General features: G+C 36.0%; 2 protein-coding genes and 1 long non-coding RNA gene across 3 annotated transcripts; 1 reads left to right on the plus strand and 2 right to left on the minus strand.

Annotated features, from left to right (window-relative positions):
• Positions 1 to 4014: 4014 nt before the first annotated feature.
• LOC118481316 lies at positions 4015 to 5391 on the minus strand. The gene is made up of 2 exons (XR_004865426.1): positions 5256 to 5391; positions 4015 to 4506 (listed from the first exon to the last, which is right to left on the minus strand). It is a non-coding gene; the product is annotated as an uncharacterized LOC118481316 (long non-coding RNA).
• On the plus strand, positions 4106 to 7413 carry LOC110895851 (probable BOI-related E3 ubiquitin-protein ligase 2). The gene is made up of 4 exons (XM_022143212.2): positions 4106 to 4322; positions 4405 to 4487; positions 5842 to 6158; positions 6792 to 7413. Exons 1-4 carry the CDS (start codon positions 4264 to 4266, stop codon positions 7314 to 7316), a joined length of 984 nt encoding a protein of 327 aa, XP_021998904.1. The 5' UTR covers positions 4106 to 4263; the 3' UTR covers positions 7317 to 7413.
• A 2286-nt stretch (positions 7414 to 9699) lies between these two features.
• LOC110895850 (protein WEAK CHLOROPLAST MOVEMENT UNDER BLUE LIGHT 1) lies at positions 9700 to 14148 on the minus strand. The gene is made up of 3 exons (XM_022143211.2): positions 13905 to 14148; positions 11900 to 12322; positions 9700 to 11310 (listed from the first exon to the last, which is right to left on the minus strand). The coding sequence occupies exons 2-3, from the start codon at positions 12299 to 12301 to the stop codon at positions 9724 to 9726; spliced, it is 1989 nt and encodes a 662-aa protein (XP_021998903.1). The 5' UTR covers positions 12302 to 12322; positions 13905 to 14148; the 3' UTR covers positions 9700 to 9723.
• Between the last annotated feature and the right edge of the window lie 4492 nt (positions 14149 to 18640).

Consider the following 18640-nt stretch of genomic DNA (forward strand, 5'->3'; position numbering starts at 1 on the left):
TTTTCGAGTAAACTGCTAAAATCGTCCCTGTGGTTTGACTCAAATTGCTAGATCAGTCTAAAATTAACTTTTTTTTTTGCTAAAACAGTCCCTGAGCCTAGTTTCTGTTGCTATTTCAGTCCAATAAATTAACACCGTTAGAACCTCCGTTAATGAATGGGTAAAACTGCTAAATTTGTCCCTGAGGTTTGATTCAAGTTGCTAGATCAGTCCAAAATCAAGTTTTTTGAATTTGTTAATTATAAACTTATTTAGGTATATAATTTTTCTAGACTTGCATTAATTTTTTGAATTTGTTAATTATAAACTTATTTAGATTATAAACTTATTTAGGTATATAATTTTTCTAGACTTGCATTAATTTTTTGAGTTTGTTAATTATAAACTTATTTAGATTATAAACTTATTTAGGTATATAAATCATTAATATCACAAGAGAAAAAAATCCTTTTGTTAGTTATTTTGAAAAATTATTTGTTAGTTATTTTGATTATTATTATTATTATTATCATTAAATGTTTACTAATTATATACTTAAGTATTTAAATAAGATAATACTTAATTTAATTTAAATAAAATTAGTTTTAAAAATATAAATGTAGCTTTTCTGAAGAGCGTAATTTAACCGGCCGAGCCTTAAATACTGATTTTATTTTGATGTTGTTGTTGTTGTTACCATGTAAATATTTAGTATTTATTTAAGGATTTAAATAAGACAACAGATAATTTAAACAATATTTAGTTATGAAAAATACAAACATTATATGTAAATTTAAATATTAAGAAATTAACATAATTTTTATTTGTTTTTATTTAAATCGTAATATTTAATGTTTAATATTTATCAATTATTTTAATTTAATATTTGTATTATAAAGTTCTTTTATTCATTTTTTCTACTTAATTAAGTGGTTTCTTATTTAATAATACTTATCATTCAGGTGAGGTCGGACAACATGTCGTGCCAGAACAAGTCTCATAAAAAGGATTATTTTGGTTTGAGTCAAAACGGGTTCGGGTCAAACCAGTGTTTAAGACAGGTCAAATAAAATTGCGCTCTCCAAAAGAGCTACATTCTGTTTATACTTTTATAACTAAACACAAATTTAAATTATGTATTTAGGGTAGACTTATAATTTATCTTAAATTTTAAGACATTTAAGAAAATATATAATGCATTTGGTACAAGTATTGATGCATTAAGAACCTGTCATTTACCATTCTTTTTCTCTTGTGATATTAATGATTTATTCAACGAACATAAATATAACTGGACCCGCCTTAAATAAGTTTATAATCTTGTGATATTAATGATTTATATACCTAAATAAGTTTATAATCTACATAAGTTTATAATTAACAAATTCAAAAAATTAATGCAAGTCTAGAAAAATTATATACCTAAATAAGTTTATAATTAACAAATTCAAAAAACTTGATTTTGGACTGATCTAATTTAGCAGTTTTACCCATTCATTAACGGAGGTTCTAACGGTGTTAATTTATTGGACTGAAATAACAACAGAAACTACGCTCAGGGATTGTTTTAGCAAAAAAAGTTGATTTTGGACTGATCTAGCAATTTGAGTCAAACCTCAGGGATAATTTTAGCAGTTTACTCTTTCTTTTCCTAGTTATTTTAGACTTCTGTACCTGCATTATATAATGAGGTCAAAATTAATCTACTTACCACTGAATGCAAGACTTTAAATATTCAGTTATTTACCTTTCAGGATCAAAGCCATCTAATCCAAGATCGCCATCTAATCCAAGATCTTGAGCTTCGACAACATGTTTCCATCTCTGCTTATTGTTTGTTATGATTACATGTCACACCCCAATTTCTGGTGGGCCCGGATGGGTATGGTCGTGACGGTTGGATAACAGTTATCACAAATAATAATGTGCAGCGGAAGTATTGGAGTAAAAATATGAAATTCAATAAAGCTTGAATATATGCAAAAGTATTACAAGCGTTTCAGTACAAGCCCAAAGGCGGGATCTAATAAACAGAGTTTTAGACATTATAGGCATTAAGCTTTAGGAGTTGCAAATTCCTTAGCCTTCATTATAGCCGACCCGGATTCCCTGTGACAACCGGTAATTAACGCCTCTTAATTACGCGATTAGCAAACGCTTAGGCGGTAATAAATAATGTTTAAATGTAAGGTTAAATATATTATTTTTAATATTTAATCTAGTAGCCATTATAATCATTTACATAATATAGATCAAAATATATAACAACCTATTAAATAATTAGTTGGTAATTGTTGATAGACCATATTACCCTTATTAACTAATTAGGTTTCCTCTTGGGTGCTTATATAAGGAGACTTATGTGGATGTTAAAAGGTTACACACTTAGACAGATAACCTAATTAGCATAACATCAATATCGACCTCCTCTTCATAACCGAATTCCCTTGTTCGGTTTTCATAATCACCATCATCAGTTAGCACCCTAAGGAGGAACCAGATCACACTGAAAAACATGTCGAACTCGATGGCATCATCTATCATTAGATTCTCCACTGCACTGTCTGCTGTAACAGGTATGTTTTCATGTTTTCCATTATGTTTAAACAGAACTAATCCAACATTTAAGACACGAATTAACTTAATTAGGCTATTGGAATGCCTAGGAACGCTTATCTGACGTTACAGTGCGCGTATGGTGATTTTCGGAAAATCTGCTGAGCGTTAAACGATAACGAACTAACGTCGTACAAAATGCTAAGCGTATGGGTTCCATTAAGCTGGCTGATCTTGACGGTTGACGATTGAATTAACAAGTCGCGTTCACTACAGACTAAAAATGTAGTACTTTCTTCCATTGAAAGATACCAAAAGGCCCCAATGATTATGGATCTTGACTTTGGCTAACGAAGATCTATGCACCATGTTGTGAAGAACAATGAAAATGGCTATGTGTGAATGAATATGTTTGAACGAACACGATCCAAGAAGCACCATGAGATCCTCGATCGAAGAACCATGATCAAACAAGGAATGTCTAATTTTGGTGAAAGAACAATTCCTAGATAAACAAATGTGTGTACATGGAGACCCAAAAAGAAAATCCCTAATTTGGTGATGCCGACTCGTTACACATGCAAGGAATAACATGGTACTAAGACCATCCGTAGTGGGGCGTTATTTTTAAAAAAAAAATTGAAAAAAAACGCCCTAAAACACCCCCCAACCATTACATAGGGCGTTATTTTTAAGATTTTTTGAAAAAAAATGTTACCGGCGTTTTAATAAACACGCCCAAAATTGCTTTGACCTTTTAGTAACCACCAATCACTTTTTGAGAGACTCTGACAGCTTTGACCATTTTGTCACCCACCAATGCACAGGGACCTCACATGCACATGACCTTTTTTTTTTTTTAATTGGAAGGGGTTATTGGCATAATGCCCCACTACGCCACTTTTGCTATAATGCCCCTTCGCTGACTAGGACGTCACGTGTCGGATAATGCCCCATGGTGGGGGTATTATAACACATTACCACTACACATGGTGGGTCATTAAAATTTAACCTAATTTCTTGTTCATCAAGTTTTTTGTTGGTTCGACTAGTAAACTCAAAGGATGATTGTTTCGATAGGCACAGTTTTCAAAACATTGCTTATTTGCTTAGTGCTTAATAGCTTATTTGATTTTTTCACATACCAAAAATGATTATGTTATCTTAACACATGAATTATTTAGCATGCTTGTGTGTCTAAACTAGGAATGACTTTAATATAAGTCTTAAAGAATTAAATTATAAATTTACACTCTAAGGAAACAAATATGCTTTCTGTGAGTGCCTAATCAAAAAATATATTTGCAAGCTTCAAGTATTTACAAAATTGCCATCATGATTTTTATGGTTTTCTTTTGATTCGCATGCTTAGCGTGATAATTGTATTTGTATTTGATTCAAACGCTCTTGATTTCTTTTGTGCGAAACACTCTTGTATTGTATTATTACTAAAATACAATATCAATTTTTTTTACATAATTCACACCAAAATATATAAAATTCATAAATCAAAGTTAAAGAATGTGATAAGACATCACAAAATATGTAATCCCATTCTTACAAGTGCTTATGCAAAATTACAAGGAAATGAATTAACATCTAGAAGGACCATTTTGCCATTACAAAAGGAACCCTCATCAGCAAAGGTTTGTTGGGAGCAATTACAATTAGAAGAAACCTGCGTAATCCCTTCAACCCTCTCTCTTCTGGTTTCGCACTCATCCAGGCATGGCTATGCCTGAACATCACCAATTCCACAACTACCTTCAGCAATCGAAACCCTTCAGGTATTATTATTATTACTCCCCCCTTTCCGAAACCCTAGAACGTGTTCTATGATGGTTAATCTTTTGTTGTTTTCATGTTTAGAGATGTATTCAACAACATGGACGCTCAAATTGCAGCGCCGGTTAGCTTTATCAACGCCGATCATCCTCCCTACATTCCTCAATGTAAACCCCCCCTTTTTTCCTGTTTGTGGATGTGAAATATGTTAATTGGAGTTGAAAGTTTGTTGTGTTTAGAATATAAAGGGTACACCACCTGATGTGATCCGTATAGTATGGGCTGTATGACGATGGTCATACACTTTTTAAAATCCACAGGGTTTTAAACTGATTTTGTGCCCAACTAATTAGATATTTTTTTATATAGCTTTCTAGCATCATTTACCCAATGTTTAGGCACAAATAAGCTTTTTAATTTTGAAATTACAACCTGAAAAGCATATTGTACTACAATCTGTTGCACAAAAATGTTGGAAATACGTGAGGCGTGTCAAGTTTTTGCCAACAAGGTGCGCTTCATTTAAAACCGTTCCTTGTGTCGCTAGGCACACTTTTTTAAGCAAAGGCGCTGTCACATGATGTCAGTTTTGCGTCTGTCTAACTAACACATCATACGACCCATATGATTTGGAGTTTGGACGAACACCAACTCATACGGTCCTGTGTAAACATTATGGTTCGTATGATGCGTCAGTATAACCTATGCAGTTAACTCGGCCGAGATCCCGGTGCTATATCGCCGATATAGCGGTTATCGGACCTCCAGTCAAATATCGGTTTCATATATCGGCCCTTATATCGGTCACCGATAATATCGCCGAGAACCACCGATATAGCGCCGATTTTCTGCATAATTCATCTCGGCCATCTCAGCGAGAATCTCGGTTGGGCCAATTTTGTATAAAAAAATATGGATTTCAGCAAAAAACATACCTGTTGGCACTTATCGGCCACATATCGACCGTATAGCGACCTCCGGCGGCCAATTCCGACGACTCTGCAGGAATTTCTGCTGTAAACCAGTAGAACAGCGAGATGAAGGTGAAAGCGGCTGATGATGAAGAATGCGTGACTTTTAGGGTTAAATGTTTCAAGTATTTCAATATTTACCCCTCTATCTTTCACTAGTTTATACTTAGTCCTTTAAACTTGTATTTTTTTACATAAAAGCACATTATTAGTTTGTGTATATAAATATTTAACCCCTCTATCTTCACTAGTTTATATTTAGTCCTTAAACTTACAAATCTATGCATAAAAAGTATAAACTTAACATTATATATAAAAATTTATATAGGTTCTATATGTGTATATATATTTATGCACTATATTAGAAATTACCGATATCTCACCGATATATCACCGCGATAAACGATATCTCAGATATCGGTCCTTGACCGATAACCGATATTTTTCCGCATTAACTGCTTAGAGTATAACATCTTATATGATGATTTGTCAATGATGTGCTTATAGTCTGACCCACAATAAATTGTTTTTTGTTTTTGTTTTGGTGCAGTTCATGTGGTAGGATTTGCACCTGGTACGGATGTTAGCGATGGCGGATTTGAATTGCAGAGGAATTATGATTTGGAATTGAGAAACAAGAGGCCGAAAGAGCAGGAGTTTTTTGAGAATAATAATGCAAATTCTCAGATATCATCGATTGATTTCTTGCAGCAACGATCAGTCTCAACAGGTTTAGGGTTGTCTCTTGACAATGGTAGGTTGGCATCATCTAGTGAGTCATCTTTTGTTGCTGGGCTTATGGAAGATCAACTTGAACGGGAGTTGCGAAGACAAGATGCCGAGATTGATAGGTTCATGAAGATTCAGGTATGTTTATCATGCTAATAACTCTATTTATTTAGATTTCATTATCAGTATACGTTTATGCTTTATATCAAATTGGCCAGATATGAGATGATTTTAAGTGTCATTGGCCAGTGTACCACAGATATGTAAAATTCAACAAAGTATTGCACGATGATCAGTTTATTTTTTCATGTTAAAATTACACTAATTTCTTTTAATCCAATTCAGCATTTGGGTTAGTTTCTTATGCTAAAATTGATCATAGTTTCTTCATTATGTATTTACATAGATGGCCTTTTACTTATGAATGAGCCATTTAGGGTTATGTTTAATTCCAAATGGGTCAAAATTAAAAAAAAAAAAGAAAAGAAAGGAAACCCGCTCAATGGGGAGCCATGGTCTATATCTGAAGCACACCACCTCTCAAAATTGTTTTATTTGAATATTTAGAGTAATTGCGTATTTATATTGTTTTCGTAATCACCCGCCCAATTAACACACTTCCTTCAGAAAAAATGAACAAAGAAGTGTTTTGGGGGTCAACTCAACCCGACCCTGCCCGTTTCAACTTGTACTAAAAATGACCGTACCCTTTATGCAACAATGACTGAACTTTTACCAATTTGTTCAACTTGTAATCTGCATCTTCAAAAGGCGGATAGACTCAGGCAAGCAATTCTGGAGAAGGTACAGACAAACCAGCTTCAAATAATCTCACATGTTGAAGATAAGTTTGTTCAGAAACTTCGTGAAAAAGAAGCGGAGGTGGAAAACATCAACAAGAAAAACATGGAACTCGAATTGCAGGTGGAACAACTAGCCATGGAGGCTGGCACGTGGCAGCAGCGGGCCAAATACAACGAGAACTTGATCAACACCTTGAAATTGAATCTTGAACAAGTAGCACAGGGAAAAGATGGTAAAGAAGGATGTGGTGATAGTGCGGTAGACGACACCGCCTCTTGCTGCAATGGCCGTGCAATTGACTTCCATCTGCTTTGCAAGAGTAACAATGGGATGCCGGAAATGACGACTTGTAAGGTATGTCGAGTGAATGAAGTTTGTATGCTTTTGTTACCGTGTAAGCATCTTTGTCTGTGTAAAGAATGTGAAAGTAAGGTTAGCATGTGCCCGTTGTGTCAGTGCTCCAAGTACATTGGTATGGAGGTTTACATGTAATGGGTGATCTGGACCGCTCATGTTAGATAAATTTCAGGGTTGTTGTATGATTCGCTTATTTTTAACCCTTGTGTATAGTGCTACTGTATTTTGGTTACGATCTGCTATGGTGATGCAAAATAGGTACAATCGCGAACATTTTATCACCAGTCGACGAGTAGATATGCTTGTGCCGTTTGAAATGGAGGATAAGACTGCATACAACCTGTTGGCATCAACCAGAAACAACAAATGTGAAAGACTGTTCTATAATATTTCGTTGAAACAAAGTTCACTCAGATTTTGATCCTATGTGTCATAGTGGGCTGTTTTCTAAATTTGGGCGGTCAAATGGGAAGAATTATTTGGGTCGAAGTCACAATTTGTTAGGTGGTATTTAAGTGTAATAAGTTCTTGTTAAAAAAGATAATTATCAAAAACCAAAGAGCAATGGCCTAGTGCTACTAGCTACGAAGGATGGTGTGTATGTGTGAATGTATAACACAACACGAACCTAACGTGAAATCTGTGGGGTTTTTTTTAATATAAAAGGTTTCAAATCTGTGGGGTTTTTTTTAATATAAAAGGTTTCAGGTCATTTTTAGGTTGGACCTGTGAACACGTTTAGCTAAATGGGTCAGATTTGTGTTAACCTGACGTGGTTGGATATTTTTATATCGGAATCTAAAACTTAAAAATAAGTTAACATAAAATTTAGAGTAAATTACTTTTTGAGTCCCTGTGTTTTAGTGGTTTTAACCATTTGAGTCCAAAATCAAAAAGTTTAACGCCCTGAGTCCCTAGCCATTTATTTTATAACGTTTTGAGTCCAATTTTGTTCATTTTATAACGATTTGAGTCCAAAAAAATTGGACTCAAAAGGTTAAAATTTGGACTCAAATGGTTAATAAAAATGCTTATAGGGACTCAGGTCGTTAAACTTTTTGCTTTTGGACTCAACTAGTTAAAACCACTAAAACACAGGGACTCAAAAAGTAATTTACCCTAAAATTTATATAACTAAAATGTAGTTTTATATACATTTTTATCTTTTCTTTTTTGAAAAATTTTAAATTTAAAGTATTAACATGTGAAAAAATATAAAATTAAAAAAAAAAATCGGTTAAACGTGTTGTGTTTAGGTCAACTTGTAAATATTCATGTCGTGTTAGGTTTCATATGTCTTATAGGTGCGGTGGTGTTAGGGTTCGTGTCAAATATTCAGGTTCCTCTTGGGTTGGAGCACGGACACGAGCACCCCTGGTGTAATTTACCCTAAAATTTATATAACTAAAATGTAGTTTTATATACGTTTTTATCTTTTCTTTTTTGAAAAATTTTAAATTTAAAGTATTAACATGTGAAAAAATATAAAATTAAAAAAAAAAATCGGTTAAACGTGTTGTGTTTAGGTCAACTTGTAAATATTCATGTCGTGTTAGGTTTCATATGTCTTATAGGTGCGGTGGTGTTAGGGTTCGTGTCAAATATTCAGGTTCCTCTTGGGTTGGAGCACGGACACGAGCACCCCTGGTGTGTATCATTCCTTGAGGCCCAAGTCTTTTTTAGTTTAGAAACCGAAATTGGGGTGTTAAACATGAGGCATTGCAAATTCTCCCACATTTTTTGAAGAGTTAATCATATTCCCATCTGCTACATAATTTCCATAGCTTCCAGTGGGGCATCTAAGAAATTATAGGTTGAACCAGACAGACAGAATCAATGAGAGGTTTAGTACACTGTACATAACCAGGCAGGCAGGCACATGCATAGTTGAATAGGATGGAATAGAACCCCTGTGAGGATATCATTGATCAATAATAGCCCCCTTTGCTCAGTTTCTTTCAATGGAAAATGGTTGTTTTTACAATGCTGTCACGCCTCACCTTTTTTCTTCAATTTCCTTCTTGTTGCATCATCAAGGGGTTTTGCTCTAATGAGAGGTGATGGTAATCGAAATCATTGATGACGACCAGGCCTCTTTAAGGTTTTTCGCAGTGTAGTTGCCATTGGTGATAAGAGAATACCGTGGTTTCACCCGAATATTTAACCATATGTAACATGAGATTATTTATTAACATGTGCTAGTTAGTACTAGGAGTTTTTAGCCAGTATGATGTTCATGCAGAATACTATAAAAGAATGGTATCATGTTCTTGTTAGAAAGACTTCACATGATGATACTAACATGTGATGACACATACATAAGTTGTAGATAATATGAACATTTGCTACACATTTGGTGTTTGAAGCAGATAGGTTGTTATTTGTTTGTTTTACATATTATTACTTAACGTTTCGGGGAAGAATTGGGTACGGTTTTTGTTATTTGTTGATCTGCAACACACGCATCGTTCTATTCATTAAAATAGTCGGTTAAAGATTATATCTAACGAAATGCCAATAATGCGATTTGTATATGATCATATTATTTGTTTAAATGTCGTCCTTTCTTACTGCACAAAAACATGCACATTCTGGGGATGAACGATCGTTTCTTTTTCTTTCGAGACGCTTCAGCTTTCCGTCTTTGCTCATGTTCAGAGCGCCATATTCTAAGTTCCTGCTCGACCACCAGCTTTCCTTCCTTGGCCTTCTCGGCCTTTTGCATTGTGGTCGAGAGCTGTTCCTTTTTTGTAACTAGATCAGATTTTACTTCATCAAGCTTCTTCGCAGCTTTCTGTTCCGATTCTGTCGCTATATCGATTTGGGAAATGGCTTCCGACACGCGATCGTTAGCTTCATTCTCGGCTTCGTTCGCTTTCTGGCTTAGTTCTTGGTATTTCTCTACAGAAAGAGTGATCCCTGACTCGGGCTCACTTTCGCTGCTTCTAGCCGACTCGCTCTCCTCAACTGCGCTAATCGCTCCAAGAGCAAATCTTTCTGATGCGCGTGCTGCCTCGACCACCCTTGTCGCAGCATTTAGTTTTTTGATCATTTTGTTTTCTCTCTTTTTGGCTTTTTTTGCTGCAGCTTTAGCTTTCTTCAGCTCTTCATGTGCGTTTCGAGCACGCGATTTAGCCTGATCTGCTTCTTCAGATGCCTTCTCAAGTTGTTTCGGGAGTTCAACCGTTTTCCACCGTGCCGCCCTTTCTTTCATTTCAATAACTGTAACTTCTGAAAGCGTTCTCATCAAGTCGGCTTCAAGAGCCGCCGTTATTCCGGCCTCCATCCATTCGCCTTGTTTTACATCAACAAGTGTTGCTTTCTCTTGTTCTAGTTCAGAGTTTAATGAACTTGCATAGAGTTTCAAATCATTCACTTCATATGTCGTAATTTCGATGTTTTTCTTCACTTGTTCGAGGTCCATCTTCGCTAAATCGGCCTCTGATTGTATATTTATATGGCTTTCTGTCATGTAAGATGCCAGTTCTGCTTCCAAAACTGAAGCAGCATCTAGTTTTGACTCTACATCGTCGGTTTCTGCCATCTTTTCCCATTCTTCTTCCGATTGCTTCAATTCCTGTTCCCCGTTCAAACCTGCTTCGGTTCTGGTTTCTTGGGCCTCCAAATATGCACCCTGGGCTGATTCTAATGCCTCTTTAATGGTTATCAGTTTAATAGTCAGGTCTTGGACATCTTTCTCAGTTTCTGTAGTACTGGACACAGCCTCTTCAGCTTTCTTTATAGCTAAATCTCTATCAGACACAAGTGAAGTGTATTCTTTTTGGAGGTTTTCGAGCTCGAGCTTAACTGTATTGAGCTCAGAAACCACAGCTTGATGTCGGGCCTGTGCAACTTGTAATTGTTTCTTGGCAGCAATACTAGATTCATCTGCAATCCCCTGTTCTACTTCTTCCACTCTTAGATTTGTAAGTTGAGCATCTTGTTTTGCTTGGCTCTCTTCTTTTTCCGCGCTCTCAACAATCAGTTTCAGTTCCTCTAGACGCCGCTTTGCGTTGTCGAGCTCCTTCAAGACCTGTTGTTTCGATTCTTCTGCTGCCTCGGACTTTTTCTTCAGTAATGGGATCTCTTCTTGTGCTTTTCTAAGTTCTTGTGCAACTTGCTTGCGCCTCTGCAAATCATGAACAATGTTTATAGTTAGTTTTGACCGGAGTGGGTTGTGTTTGCGCACTTTATCATAGATGGTGAATGGAAGAAACTTATGGGTGTGCATAAACGTTAAAATCGACAATCTGGTCGACCAGAAGCAAGTTGACCGGTTCGGCATGTTTGACTTTTATACGGTTTGGTCTTGCATTTTGACACATTAACATTCCGGCCGACGGTTTGAAACTTGGAACCGCCATGTAAACTGAATTGGCCGTTGAACCTTTTCTATTTATTTGTTTTTTTTCAGTTTTAGAATATTCATTAGTGTATATATGCATTATACTAATTAACCATTCTTATCATTTAAAATTTTTAATACAACATAACCGTTTAAAAAAAAGTAAAAATTAATTTAAGTCAAACCATTAAAACTGATCATCAAACTGCTAAACCAGATGGCCCACCCAACCCGACCAGTTTGGTTGGTTGTTTCAAAAAACCATAGTTTGCGATTCGCCTCAACTTTGTTTTTGTTAGATCTGGTCGAGCAAGACTGTAAGCATCCCTAGCATCAATTTTACTTGCAAAAATAACCTGTAAACAAAGATTACCTCTGCGATCCGAACTTTATGGGCTTTCCAGTGGACGATACTACTGAACATGGAAACGGCTTCTCTAACAGACTCAAAGGGTGCCCTGGTATCGATGTCTCCTATTCTACTGGTGGATTTCTCAAGCTGTTTTACTGAACCGTCATCTTGAACATCAATTTGACCCGTTTGATCATCTTCTTGAACATGACCATGTTCCTTAGGACCACATTGATCTTCATCCATAGGACCATCCTCTTGAACATGGGCCTGACCTGTAGGACCATGTTTCTGAACATGATCTTGACCGGTCGGACAATCTTCTGTTTCTGACGATGCTTCATGCGACATCTCACCAAAAACATCTTGGCCATATATTGCAGCATTCATGACCCGATTAGCCGATTCTTCACCATCATCCATCTCACAATGGTTCTAAACAATCTGAAATTTAACAAATCAAATAAAAGTTAAAAGTTACCTCTGTCATGAAATTCTAAAATGAAAAGCATGCCTAGGCGCAAGCTTGCGCTTCTGACTCGGTGAGATGCACGTGTACAAAACGCGCCATGCGGCGCGCCTTTCGGGCAAGACTTGTGAATTACGATATTGGCTTTTAGGTTGCACATATATATTTTCTTATGCATAAGGCTTATCTATAGCTAAATTATGGCCTATGGGTAGGTAGTGCTAAAAAGTTATGAGCAATACATATAATAAAAGGATATTGCACCTAGCATATGAAAAGTGACGCGTTTTTGCGCTTGCACCTCATGCCTCGGCTCGGGACCCTATCGCCCCAAGAAACGACCCGGACTCCTAAGGAGTCATTGGGTTCGTAGGAATTCAATGGAATTTAAGGGAATTGGAATCTGAATTCCATCTCTTAAGATGTTTGGTTCACAGAATTTGTTGTAATTGGAATCTTAATTCCAATCTTCATGTGTTTGGTTGACAAGGGAATTGGAATTGGGCATGAATTCCTTTAGCTAAAGGAATTCAAAATCCTTCCTATATGTGAAGGAATTAATGAAGATTCACTGGAATCTTCGACCGTTTCGACCCCCATCATTTCAACCCGTACCGTTTCGATGCGAACCGTTTGGAACTGAACCATTTCGACCCGAAACGTTTTGACGTGAACAGTTTGGACTCGAACCGTTTTGACGCGAACCGTTTGGAACCGAACCGTTTTGACCCGTATTGTTTCAACTTGAACCGGTTTGACGCGAACCGTTTGGAACCGAACTGCTTTGACGCAAACTGTTTCGACCCGAACGAACCATTTCGACTAAGCGCTTTCAACGCAAACCGTTTCCACCCGAACCGTTTTGACGTGAATTGTTAGGAACCGAACTGCTTTGACGTGAGCCGTTTCGACCTAAACCGTTTTGACGCGAACCATTTGGAACCGAACCGTTTCGACCCGTATTGTTTCGACTCGAACCGTTTTGACACAAACCGTTTGGAACCAAATTGCTTTGACGCGAAGTGTTTCGACGCAACTGTTTCGACGTGAAGCGTTTCGCCCCGTACCGTTTTGACGCGAAGCATTTGGAACCGGACTGCTTCGACCTGGACCGTTTCGATGCAAATCTTTTCGACCCGAACCGACCCCGTACCGTTCCCACCCAAACCGGGGGTGGTGGGTGGGTGATGGATTCCAATTCATTTGACAACTAAACACATCAAAAAATGGAATTGAGATTACAATTCCAACAATTTCCAAATCCAATTGGAATTTAAAATTATCCAAATCTTTAAATCCTAATTCCTATACAAATTCTAATTCTAATTCCAATTCCAATTCCAAAACATTCCGCAAACAAACGTACGCTTAAAAAATACAAACATCATTCATCGAGGAACAATATTTAAATCTTTCCTACAAAATAATCAAATTTGATTTTTCGAAATATGCAAAGCAGAATTTTTTTTTTTTTTTACGCAAAACAAACAGAAAACACGTAACCCACAAAATAGCATTCAGCGTTAAACATAAGAAATGGATGAATTAAATGCATACCATAAAATTCCAGGAATCAAATTAAATCTTTCTCCGGATGTTGCCGATGATTAACTCCAACGATTATAGCTTTTTAAATCACTAAGAAACGAAAACCCAAAACGAAAACCCAAAACGAAATCCAAAGGGAAATAATTATGGCAATTTCATCCACAACTTGATCTGGGTAGCGCGCTGTTTTTCGAATTTTGTTTGGGTTTGCCCATTTTTAGTTAATAGTCTGATGTTGTATCTATATTTTGTTAAAAATGTAAAAAACAAAACACTACAAAACAATTGATGGAGCAGGTTTCACTAAGCGTAACCTATTATGGCTATATGGTTTCTTTCTTTTCTTTTCTTTTTTTTTTTCATGTGTCGTTTACGCCATCTTAATCATTTGGTGAAAAGGTGTTTGTTTAATTATATTTTTATTTATAAACTAGCGTTAAGACCCGTGTGCAAACATGAGTTGTTTTTTAGAAAACCATGCATAATAAATATAAATGATGAATATAGTTATATTCAGTGACAGAACTAGCTCGTTAAATCAGGGGTATCCTAATTTTTTTTTACCGTGCAATCATACAATATTAATAAAAACAAAAATAACGAAGGTCGAAGAATGCAACGTCTGAGTCTGAGCGAGAGGCCAGAGCGACGTTTGGTTTTCTTCCATGTTGCTGCCATACGTAGTTTTTTTTTTGGCTAATCTAATCAATTGGGCCAGTGTTTAAATCGAACTCCCTTATTTTATAAGTTTGAGTTGGTTAGACCACACGGTGTGTGAAGGGGTAAGGTCCCAAAAACCTCATAAAAAGGATTTGAGACCATACCACAAACTGGCCTTTCAACCTTTTAACCTTGCGCGGCCGCGCATTGGTCTTACAAAAGGGAGAAAGTAATCAACAATTTATAGTCGTGCGCCCAAAGGAAAGCATAAAATCCTTGCGCCTTCTTCCATTAGCAAAGGATTAAAATCCTGAAGATCAATACTTCCGTCCAAATATCCAAACTTGGATATTATTTTGCCCAGACTTGGGATTTATACATCTGTGTCCACACAGTAAGGTGTCACACTAGATTACAGCAGTAATCCTCTAGAAAGAATATGATCGTGCACCACCCAGACGGTTACAACCGTCTGGACACGTGTCATTACCACAGGCATTTCTGAAACCACAACGAAAGCATGCAATTGGAGAATGATCTCCACTTAATCACTTTCCACGTGGCAATCCCCCAGCCATAGATCAAACCACGATCCGTGTGCATTCACATCGGATCGAGGCAACTTGACGTGGGATCAAAGAACTTAACGGAAGAAAATCTAACCGCTACGGCGTTAGCATCTTCCGTCATCTTTTCAATAACAGGTTTTCCCTCCCAAACTCCCGGTTATAAATACGAGAACTGTTCAGGTATAAATTCAGATCACACTCACTTCTCAAATACTTTCTCTTCTCCATTACCAATACTTATTCTCACACCGGAGTCGGGTCAAGGAGAGAACCCTCTTCTCCCCTTGGCGAGGCTAACGGTGCTCTTTTTTGCAGAATCACCGGAGAAGAAGTTCGGCAGCAACTGAATCAACCGAGAGAGAGCTAACCCTTTTATGCGGATTCAAACCCCCTAGATATTTCGGTTCCGACCATTTATCTAGTGTTTCTTCAGTGTGGAAGAGCTTGAAGATGAGACATTATGCGACACGTGGACCACGCGTCAGAAGGGGGCGTGGTGTTAAAACAGATGGTGTGGCCTGGGGCGTGTAAACGTGGCTTTTTTCGACACGTGTCACACACCTTTTGTATTATTTTATAATTAAAATTATATAAAATGTATTAAAAACTTATAAAAATATTACTAGTAAGTAAACAAATACATAATACTAGAAAAACATTACACAAAATCTAAAAACATTACATAAAATAAAAATACGAGACAGATTGTCCTAAAATGATACGAGAGGGAGTCGACGGTTCGGTTATTCTCACCCGTATAGGCTTGAAAGTGTTGTCGGGTTGTCCTCCAAAAAGGACCGCTCGAGCGCCTATCCGGCGTGTGGTGGCTCAAAGCTTCGACCCATGACTCGCAATCTTCTTCGGTCCACGCAACGACTCTCATCCTCGGGTTTTCTTTTTCTTTTTTTTTTTGGTGAAGGGAACGACATAGAGAGTTTGTATAAATTTAGGTGAAGTGGTGGAGTTTGTAATTTAAAAATGAAGAAGTGGGTTGTATTTATAGTGGTAAAATTAGAATTTTTAAAAAAGGTAATTTTTTTTTAAATTTTAAAACCACGTCCATTAACTACGTGCCACGTCGATGCCAAAAACTCTTCCACTCCGGTGGAGATTCCCTGGCCTAATCAATAACGCCATGGTAATGCCGTGGACGGGACAGTGTGAATGGTGTTGAGCAACAACAAAGCCTTTTAGTGGTAAAATTAGAATTTTTAAAAAAGGTAATTTTTTTTTAAATTTTAAAACCACGTCCATTAACTACGTGCCACGTCGATGCCAAAAACTCTTCCACTCCGGTGGAGATTCCCTGGCCTAATCAATAACGCCATGGTAATGCCGTGGACGGGACAGTGTGAATGGTGTTGAGCAACAACAAAGCCTTTTTTTTAAACGCCCACACCGTGTGGTCTTAGGGGTATCCTTGTATTAATTTAGGGGTATCCTTTGTATAAAACCGAAAAAAATAAAAAAAAATGCACTACGAATATGGACTTGAGCAGTAGCACGGGCTACGGCTACATTTATATTAGTTCCGCCCCTGGTTATATTTATATAGACTTATAAATAAAATAAATAAATAAGTCAGTCGGTAAATACTTAAAGTTTAGAGTATAAAAAATACAAAAATATACAATTTATTAATCTTTTGTAAACGAAATGACATTTGCATTCAAACATATTCCTTCAACTTCCATAAAACACTATTTTAACTCAACACTATTATAGATAATTAGTTACAATTCACCCCTCCATAACAAAGTTATAATTTATTACTTATTCTTGACACATATTGACAGAGAGTAAAAGAATAATTAGTGCAGACTTACAAAATTGATATAAACTAATGGTCAATAGGTTTATTCAACAGCAATTCCATTATGTTGATAGCAAACCACTGTTGTCTATTAACTGTTAAAAACCTCTGTTGCTTTCCAACAGACTTTCCTAAAAACTGTTATCCATTATCTCCAACAGAGTTTGCTAGATTGATAGATAGTAAGTATCAGATGTTAGTCAACCCATATTAAAAAGGTCAGTCAACAAAAATTACAAAAGTTAGTAAACAGATGTTAAGAGAATAATGTTATTAACAAAGAATTTAGTACTCTCATTAAAAATGAGAGCAGCAAACACAGGTTGTTTCTTAGACAACCATGCATAAAACATATATAGATATGTGTATAGATATTGTACCAAAACGTGTTATCTATTATAGCTAAAAGACAACTATAGACATGCATCATCAGTTAATATATAAGATACATATGAGTATTTCCATTGTCCTATCCACAAAAAAAAAAGTAGCACCCACCCATTGACAATGAAACCTGTTTATAGACATAACTACATATAGAACATGTCTAAGAAGCAAAATTAGTACCACCAACGAACCAAATGTACAACCACAAACAATCATGACATGAAACTAAGACGACTTTATCTTTGCCACAATATGCACAACTTTTTTTAACTTCAGCAATTGAGTAGACTTGTGAAACTCTAACGAAAGTTCATCACCAAAAGCAATATTGCAAGATCTCAGATAAGAAGCCCATCCAACAACAGCGTAGTTGAATCCAGTATTGGTTTTTTGAGATATTGTAAACAGTTCCTTGACTTCACATTTGAGATTCTGGATCTTGATAGGCTTAGGATTATCAGTATGCAGATCCAACGCAGAAGATACATCTGATGGCAGATGCTAAAAAACAGAAAATTGAATAGTGAATTTTATAAAATATTGATATATAACTGAAATTGTTGAAATAACGAAACAAAGCAACGACTGCAAAAGCTTATAAGACTGTCTTCAGCATGTATGGTGAAGTGTAAGACTGATTCTGAAGTGGATGATACTAAACGAACCTTTTGAACTTTACACGGTCTATCAACAGCTTGGTTATCCTCTACAATTGTCTTGCCACGAAGTTTGTGCATCTTATCCACCTAAGTAAATTAATTTAGAATATAACAACTCTAAATTCTTGAAATTTTATAACTTTCTTTATCAACACAAACTATCTTCTCAACTCAGCTTTGAAGTTTAAGACTCAATCACATAGAAGAATATCAATATATTGAGATAATAATAAAATAGACAGTATAAAACTAATAAACAGTTACATTAGATACAACACTTGAAGAGGCAGAAATGTCACGAATAGGAAAATCTTTAGACTGTAGTTGAGGATCGTTAACATCATCAGCTATTTTTACAGAATGATCTTCAGCCTACAACAAAATTTAAAAAAACCTTCTTATACTTATTATACAATAAAATATATGCGTAGAAAATTATAAATTTACAGCATTTTTAACATCTGACTCATCAACCAGACGCGCAATCTTTGAATCAAATAGCCCATAATCAGCAAACTATATTTATAAGAAGGATCATATATAAGAAACCATATTTTAAATCATAATAATATATAAATATTACATGTGTATATATACATTCAATATATCCTCAAAACTCGTAAACTGCTTAGAATTACCAACCGAAGCTCTAGTATC

This window comes from Helianthus annuus, chromosome 8, assembly GCF_002127325.2.
Source record: "Helianthus annuus cultivar XRQ/B chromosome 8, HanXRQr2.0-SUNRISE, whole genome shotgun sequence".
NCBI classification, from domain to species: Eukaryota; Viridiplantae; Streptophyta; class Magnoliopsida; order Asterales; family Asteraceae; genus Helianthus; species Helianthus annuus.

What these genes read in the sequence shown, in the direction of transcription:
- LOC110895851 (XM_022143212.2), top strand. Translation starts at nt 4,264, where the DNA reads ATGGCTATGCCTGAACATCACCAATTCCACAACTACCTTCAGCAATCG. An exon ending in CAGCAATCGAAACCCTTCAG is followed by an intron (nt 4,323 to 4,404) that starts GTATTATTATTA and finishes TTTCATGTTTAG; the next exon opens with AGATGTATTCAACAACATGG. An exon ending in ATAGGTTCATGAAGATTCAG is followed by an intron (nt 6,159 to 6,791) that starts GTATGTTTATCA and finishes CATCTTCAAAAG; the next exon opens with GCGGATAGACTCAGGCAAGC.
- LOC110895850 (XM_022143211.2), bottom strand. Translation starts at nt 12,301, where the DNA reads ATGGATGATGGTGAAGAATCGGCTAATCGGGTCATGAATGCTGCAATA. An exon ending in ATAAAGTTCGGATCGCAGAG is followed by an intron (nt 11,311 to 11,899) that starts GTAATCTTTGTT and finishes CATGATTTGCAG; the next exon opens with AGGCGCAAGCAAGTTGCACA.